Source organism: Aythya fuligula, chromosome 34 (genome assembly GCF_009819795.1).
Source record: "Aythya fuligula isolate bAytFul2 chromosome 34, bAytFul2.pri, whole genome shotgun sequence".
Taxonomy (NCBI): Eukaryota; Metazoa; Chordata; class Aves; order Anseriformes; family Anatidae; genus Aythya; species Aythya fuligula.
The window spans coordinates 314,438-322,669 of NC_045592.1; the positions used below are offsets into that span (position 1 = coordinate 314,438).

The 8,232-nt window shown below is 50.8% G+C and overlaps 1 protein-coding gene across 1 annotated transcript; it reads left to right on the top strand.

Moving 5' to 3' along the window:
- Nucleotides 1-2,378: 2,378 nt before the first annotated feature.
- LOC116500329 (olfactory receptor 14C36-like) lies at nt 2,379-3,338 on the top strand. The gene has a single exon (XM_032205253.1). It carries the CDS (start codon nt 2,379-2,381, stop codon nt 3,336-3,338), a length of 960 nt encoding a protein of 319 aa, XP_032061144.1.
- Nucleotides 3,339-8,232: the final 4,894 nt, after the last annotated feature.

Consider the following 8,232-nt stretch of genomic DNA (forward strand, 5'->3'; position numbering starts at 1 on the left):
ATTTGGGCATCCTTCTCTCAGTTGCTGCAATGCAGATACTTTATTCTGTGTAAGTCCCCTCGTCTCCTCTCCCAGCCAAAACTACTGCCAAGAAGATCATAGAATGAATCCTATCATAGAATGGTTTGTGTAGGAAGTTACTTTAAAGATCATTGAGTTCCCAATCCCCTGCCATGGGCAAGGGCACCTTCCACTAGACCAGGCTGCTCAAAACCTGGCCTTGTAAACTTCCAGGGTTGGGGCACCCACAACTTCTCCTGGCAACCTGTTCCAGTGCCTCACCACACTCTGAGTGAAGAATTTCCTCCTAATCTCTAATCTGAATCTGCCCTCTTTTAGTTTAAAACCACTCCCCCTTGTCCTATCATTATCTACCCAAGTAAAGAGTCCTTCTCCGTCTTTTTTATACGTCCCCTTCAAATACTGGAAGGTGGCAATGAGGTCACTCCGAAGCCTTTTCTTCTTCAGGCCGAACGTCCCCAGCACTCTCAGCCTTTCTTCATAGAAGAGGTGCTCCAGCCCCTTGATCATCTTTGTGGCCCTCCTCTGGACCCACTCTAACAGCTTCACATCCTTCTTGTGCTGGGAGCTGCAGACCTGGAGACAGTACTCCAAGTTGGGCCTCACCTGGGCAGAGCAGAGGGGAACCATCACCTCCCTCGACATGTTGGCCACTCCTCTGTTGATGCAGCTCAGGATGGAGTTAGCCTTCTGGGCTGCAGGCAATCACTGCTGGATCATGTGGGGCTGATCATGGTGTCCAGGGCATGAGCTGCCATGTCTGCAACCAGAGCCCCAGAAGAGGAGAGGTGCCTCTCAGTGGGCATGCTCCCCTTTCCTATTGCATGACAGAGGGGTTGCCAGTGACTGCTCAGCATCCCTGGGGTCTGTTCACAACTGGGTGAGGCTTTCTGGGGGGGTTCTCTGCCTCTTTGTCTTCCACTGAGTGAGCACTGTGATATTTCCCCACATTTTCTCCACCCGTTCATGCTGCTCCTGCTATCGTGTTCAGGCTCTCTAGGGATGGGGGTTTCAGGTGCAGTTCCAAAAATGACCCTGAACATCCTGCCACAGATGTATCTGCATAGCAGTGAGGTGTTCCATCACCCATCTGACTTCTGGGACCACAGACAATGCAGTGCAAGACGGTGGGTAATATGCCAACGATCCCTTCAGAAGACCGCATCTTTTACCATTTCCCTGTTTTCTAATCTGTGTCACCTGGGCAGTGCAGTTGACAGGGCATGGGAAATAAGCAGGCTCTCCACCTTAGAAAACTCATCAGCCTCCATGTAGTGTCAAGTCAAGCTATTCTCCACAAGGGCGCAACTTGGTCTGGCTGTCTGAGTGAGAAGCCATCTCCCATTAGTCACTGCACATCTGGGCTGAGAAGGAGAGAGAGAGGAGATTGGAGAGCTGCACTTTGGATCTGGACCCCCCCCTGCTATGTTGTGTTCCTTTTCAGAGAAACTTCTGAGTGTGGTCATCCTAGCACTTAGAGAGGAAGGATGGGGCAAAGGTAGGAAGAAGACCAATGGAGAGACCAGATCTTCTGATGCTGCACTAAGGCCCAGGGTACACTTCTGACTCTCAGGACTCGCTAGTGTTCAGGTTGAAAGAAATCAAAGTGCTTTGGATTTCCCCTCTGTCGTGGTTTCAGCTAGGATAGAGTTAATTTTCCTCCTAGTAGCTGGTAGGGTGCTGTGTTTGGGATTTAGGATGAGAATAATGTTGATATCACACTGAATTTTTAATTGTTGCAGAACAGTTCTTCCACTAAGCCAAGGACTTTTCAGCTTCTCATGCTGTCCTGCAAGCAGGCAGTCTGGGAGTGCAGCGGGAGCAGGGAGGGGACAAAATCAGGACAGCTGACCCAAACCGGCCACAGGGGTATTCCATACCATCTGACATCATGCTGAAGAATTAATATAGGGGGGATGGCTGGGTGGGGGGACCGGCTGCTTGGGGATAGGCTGGGCATCAGTCAGCAGGTGGTGAGTAATTGCATTGTTCATCACTTGTTTTGTAAACATTAACAGTAGTAGTACTAGTATCACTATAATTATTATTTTCCTTTCTTTTCTGTCCTAATAAACTGTCTTTATCTCAACTCACAGCCTTTCATTTCTTTCTAATTCTCTACCCCATCCCAGAGAGGGAAGGGGGAGGGTGAGCAAATGGCTGTGTGGCCAGCAGGGTTAAACCACAACACCCTCTTTTAATGAATGTGCGTCTGATGTGACAAGGAATGGAGACAGTGTATCACTAAGTTTCAGAGGTTTCTGCAACAAACTCGGTAGGTTTCACTCAAAGACGTCTGTCCAAAACTGTCACTGCATTTTCCTTCTTCAACAGGTCCCCATTCCCAGGGGAATCAAATGTCCAACAGTAGCTCCATCACCGAGTTCCTCCTCCTGGCATTCACAGACACGCGGGAGCTGCAGCTCCTGCACTTCGTGCTCTTCCTGGGCATCTACCTGGCTGCCCTCCTGGGCAACAGCCTCGTCCTTACAGCCATAGCCTGCAACCACCGCCTCCACACCCCCATGTACTTCTTCCTCCTCAACTTTGCCCTCCTCGACCTGGGCTGCATCTCCACCACTCTCCCCAAAGCCATGGCCAATTCCCTCTGGGACACCAGGGCCATTTCCTATGCAGGATGTGCTGCACAGGTCTTCCTGTTTGTCTTCTTGTTTTCAGCAGAATATTCTCTTCTTACTGTCATGGCCTATGACCGCTACATTGCCATCTGCAAGCCCCTGCACTACGGGACTCTCCTGGGCAGCAGAGCTTGTGCCCAGATGGCAGCAGCTGCCTGGGGCAGTGGGATTCTCAATGCTCTGCTGCAAACTGGTAACACATTTTCCCTGCCCCTCTGCCAAGGCAATGCTGTGGACCAGTTCTTCTGTGAAATTCCCCAGATCCTCAAGCTCTCCTGCTCACACTCCTACTTCAGGGAAGTTGGGCTTGTCATGGTTAGTGCATGCTTTGCTTCTGGATGTTTTGTGTTCATTGTGCTCTCCTATGTACAGATCATCAGGGCCGTGCTGAGGAGGCCCTCTGAGCAGGGACAGCACAAAGCCTTTTCCACGTGCCTTCCTCACCTGGCCGTGGTCTGCCTGTTTGTCAGCACTGGAGCTTTTTCTTACCTGAAGCCCCCCTCCATCTCCTTCCCATTCCTGGACCTGGTGGTGGCTGTTCTGTACTCGGTGGTGCCTCCAGTGCTGAACCCCCTCATCTACAGCTTGAGGAATGAGGAGCTCTTGAATTCTGTGAAGAAAGTGATTTCCTGGAGTTTTTTCAATAGTTATAAAATTATTGCCTCTTTCCATAAATGACTCCCAGCATATCCGATGTCAGACCTGTGTTTTGCTTGTTTTCATTTTTATAGGTAATTATTTTTTTTCTGTTCCTGCACACTTTGGGATTTCTCTCACTTCATATGAAGTGGGATGTATTAACTAACTCTAACACTGGAATACAGTGCTACGATCTGTTCAGAAAAGATAGCCATGGAAAGGGTAGGTGGGGTTGTTGCTCTCTATGGATTGATTGCTAAGAGAGACCTCTTAGAAACAGCCACAGACATGTTGAGAGCTTGTGGGTAAAAACTAAGGACTGGACCAATAAAGGACACCTGGTGGTTGGGGTCTACTCAAAGCTGCCTGGTCAAGGGGAGCCTGTTGATGAGGCTTTCTTGCTTCAGCTATAAGGAGCATCATGCTTGCACACTCTCATGGTAATGGGGGACTTCGACCACCTGGATGTCTCCTGGAAAACCTACACAGCAGGCTGTAAGCAATGCAGGAGACTCCTAGAGTGCATAACTTTCTGGTCCAGGTATTAGACAAACCAACCAGAGAAGTGTTACTTGACCTAGTGCTCACCAACATGGTAGAGCTCTTTAAAGATGTCTCAGAATCACAGAATCATCTAGATTGGAAGAGACCTCCGAGATCACCTAGTCCAACCTCTGACCTAACACTAACAAATCCTCCACTAAACCATATCACTAAGCTCTACATCTAAACGTCTTTTAAAGACATCCAGGGATGGTGACTCAACCATTTCCCTGGACAGCCTATTCCAGTGCCTGGGAAGAGTACAGGGATGCAGTCTAGATGTGCAGGGATGGCATAAGGAAAGCCAAGGCACGGATGGAACTGAGCTTGGTAAGGGATGCAAAGAATAACAAGAAGAGACTCTATAGGTACTTTGCTCTGGAAAGAAAAGACAAGGAGAGAGTATCTCCTCTGATGGATGAGAATGGTGAACTGCTAATGACAGACATGGAGAAGGCTGAGGTACTCAACAATTTCTTTGCCTCAGTCTTCACTGCCAGTCAGGCTTTCAAAGTCTTTTGTTCTCTTAACCTCTAGATGGAGGCTGGGGGAGCAAAGTTGCACACACTGTAAGTGAAGAGGAGGTTTGAGACCACCTGATGTTACTAAACAAGTACAAATCTACAGGGCCTGATGACATGCATCTGAGGGTCCTGAGGGAATTGGCTGATGTAGTTGCCAAGCCACTCTCCATCATATTTGAAAAGTCGTGGCAGTAAGGCAAAGTCCCTGGTGACTGGGAAAAAGAAAGAGGGAAACATCACTCTTAATTAGGCTAGAAAGGAAGATTGGGGGAACTACAGAAGGGTAAGCCTCACCTGGCAAGATCATGCAATGGGTCCTCTTGGAGGCAATGTTAAGGCACATACATGACACGGAGGTGATCTGGGACAGCCAGCATGGCTTCACCAAGGGCAAATGGTGCCTGACCAATCTGGTGGCCTACAATGGAGTGACAGTATCAGTTGACAAGGGAATACTGACCAATGTCATCTACCTGGACCTCTTTAAGGCTCTTAAAACAGTTCTACATGACATCCTGATCTCCAAGTCGGAGACATATGGATTTGATGGCTGGATATTTCCATTCATTGGATAAGGTGTTGGCTTGAAGGTCGCACTGGCAGACTATTGATCAATGGCTCTGTGTCCAAGTGGAGGCTGGTGATGAGTGTTATCCCTTAGGGGTCTGTCCTGGGACTGGTATTGTTTAATATCAATAACATAGACAGTGGGATTGAGTGCACCCTCAGCAAGGTTGCTGATGACACTAAGCTGAGTGGTGTGGTTGATACAATAGCAGGAAGAGACACCATCCAAAGGGACCTGGACAGGCTTGAGAAGTAGGCCAACGTGAACCTAATGAGGTTCAACAAGTCCAAGAACAAGGTGCTGCACCTGGGCCAGGGAAATCCTGGATGTGAGTACAGACTAGGAGAAGAACTCACTGAGAGCAGGCCTGCAGAGAGGGACCTGGGGGTTCGGGTGTATGCAAGGCCCAACATGAGCCATCAGTGAGCACTTGTACCCCAGAAGGCCAACCGCATCCTGGGCTGCATCAACAGATGAGTGGCCAGCAGATCAAGGGAGGTGATGGTCTCCGCTCTGCTCTGCCCAGGTGAGGCCCAACTTGGTGTACTGTTTCCAGGACTGCAGCTTCCAGAACAAGAAGGGTTTGGATCTGTTAGAATAGGTCCATTTGCTGTCCTAATGAACTATCTTTATCTCAACCCACATGCTTTCATTTCTTTCTGCTTCTCTCCCCCATCCCAGAGACAGAAGAGGGTGAGTGAGAGAATGGCTCTGTGGTGCTTAGCTGCCAGACGGGTCAAACCACAACACCTGCACTTAAAATGACTGTTGGGACCCTGAGAAACTCATGCTGGGTCATGTGTGACAAACTCAGACTGAAAGACTCTAGAGCAGGTGACTTTGAGTGGCTGTGGCAGATCCCAGCATCTTGCTCCAGTCTGGGAATATGTCCCCTTCCAACTAGGGAAATTAGAATGGATTAATATGAACAGACCCATCAGGTCAATATGCACAGTAAGGGGAAGTAATAGTTGTTGTGCTGTAGCTGCAGCAGGCAATAGGCCTTGGACTGAGCCTCAGAAGGCTCAAGCAGATCTAATCCAGTTTACCCATGAGCTAAGACAAACACTGTGAGCAGAGTGAAGGACACGGAGTGGTGCCCTCCCATGAAGGAGGATGCAGAGCACAGCTGTAAGAGGCGTCTTGCTTGTGCCACGGCCGACACAGGTTCAGTTGAAGTGAAAGCCCCAGCCCCGGACAATGGAGTGAAGGTCCTTCGGCACAACTGCAGAAAGACTTTGCAAGATGTCTGCCAGTGACAGCTTGAAACACCAAATGCAGCTTGGTGGTAGTAGGTCCTTTTGGCACATGGGCAGTTGTCCTCCCTGGCAAAACCACCACGGAGGCCACCACTGCAAAGCTGCTGTGTAACACCGACTTTTGTCCCCGGGGTCCAGACAGGGGAGAGGGGAGAGGCAGGCTGTGGGGAGGGGGCTGGAGTGAGGTCACTGCCACTGCAGCAGCCTGATTGGCCCTCAGAAGGGCTGGCCGGCAGGCACTGTGACATCATCCCACACATCAGAGAGCCCCCTGGGCAGCAATGCCGTCACTGCAGAGGGGAGGGCGAGGGGCTGGCAGAGCCCCATCGAGGGGCTGGCTGGGGGTCCCCTCTGCTACAGCCACCTGATGGAGCGGGGCAGGCAGGAGGGCAGGCAGGGCTCATGACCACCTTGCTCAGGACGATCCCTGGGTGAGCTGGGTGACAAAATCTGAGCTTTAGCTCCAGCAAAAGCTCTTCTCTTTGCTCTTGACTTTTCTCGATAACATCACTTCCAGGTGAGCTCTGCCCTTGCTAAATCCATATCTCTGTCTCCACCATAAATTTCTGTTTTTGGAGCCTGTCCTTGCTGTCACCCCCTGCCAGCTCCTTCGTGGCTCCTTTCAGTGCCCTGTCCCTGCATCGTCCCAGCCCCACTGCCCCACACATGGTCCCACAGCCATGCTGCCAAGGCACCGCACATGGCAGTGCACAGTCAGGGCTTGGTCAAGGTCCCGCCGTTACAATCCTAAAGGCACCCTCAGGGTCCCTTCCTGCCATGGCCCTCCTGCCTTTGCAGCCTTCTCCAGCCCATGGCACCTGCCCTGACCCAGCCATGTCCCATGGGGGCCTCTGCAAACAGCCCTGCTCCAGGTCTGCAGGGCTCTGGGCCAGGACAGAGGCCGACAGAGCTGGCTGTTCCCCCAACACAGACCTTGAGCTCTCCCACCTCCCTGATCTCTGCCCACCTCCTTGCCCTCATCCCAGCCCAGTGGCAGTGGTCCTCAGGGTAGTGCCCACCGCAGGCTGCTGCAGGGCTCTGGGCACTGCCATCACAGTCACAGCCCCTCTGAAGGGCACAGCAGCTCCTGGGGCATAGAGGGCTCAGCCACAGAGATGTTGACATCCATATCACCAGCGTACAGAGGTCAGTGTCCCCTGCAGTGTCCCCTGCCCTCCTCAGCAGCAGATCCCCAAGAGATCTGTAGCCCCTCGGTGCCATCCACGGGACTCCCCAGGCATTTCCTGCAGCCCCGGGGCCAGGGCAGCCTGCCCCAACCAGCTGCAGCCAGAAGGGGGTTTGCGGTTCCCATTAGTTCCTCATCAGCTGAGGGTGGGTCTCAAACAAAGAGATTTCAGTAAGTTCATTTATTTTGTTTATATACACAAAGAACCTGGTTCCTCATTTACATGAACATTCACGAAAGATGTGTTGGTACTTATGTAGAAAGGGATGAATAAAGACATTTGTAGAAAACAGTTCCACAAGAAGAAAAATTAACAAATCAAAACAAAGTGAAAACAAACAGTCACCTCTGAAGTAAAACGAGGCTTTGACTGACATGACATAAAATACACTAGATCTGTAGAAGAAGAAAAGAAGCAGTCCATAATTGCTGAAGGGTCAGTCAGTTTCCTCAGCACATCCTGAAAACCCTCCATGACATCACTTTCCTGATGGCACCCTTGAGTTCCTGGTTCCTCATACTGTAGATGAGGGGGTTCACTACTGGAGGCATCACTGAGTACAGAACTGCCATCACCAGGTCCTGAGATGGGAGGGAGATGGAGGGGGGCTGCAGGTACGCAAAAAAGACGGTGCTGATAAACAGGGAGACCACGGACAGGTGAGGGAGGCATGTGGAAAAGGCTTTGTGTCGGCCCCGCTCAGAGGGCATCCTCAGCACAGCCCTGAAGATCTGCAGGTAGGAGAAAAGAATGAAAACAAAACACCCCAAAAACAGAGAACTACTAAATGGAAGCCCAACTGCCATGATGTAGGAGTCAGAGCAAGAGAGCTTCAGGATCTGGGGGACTTCA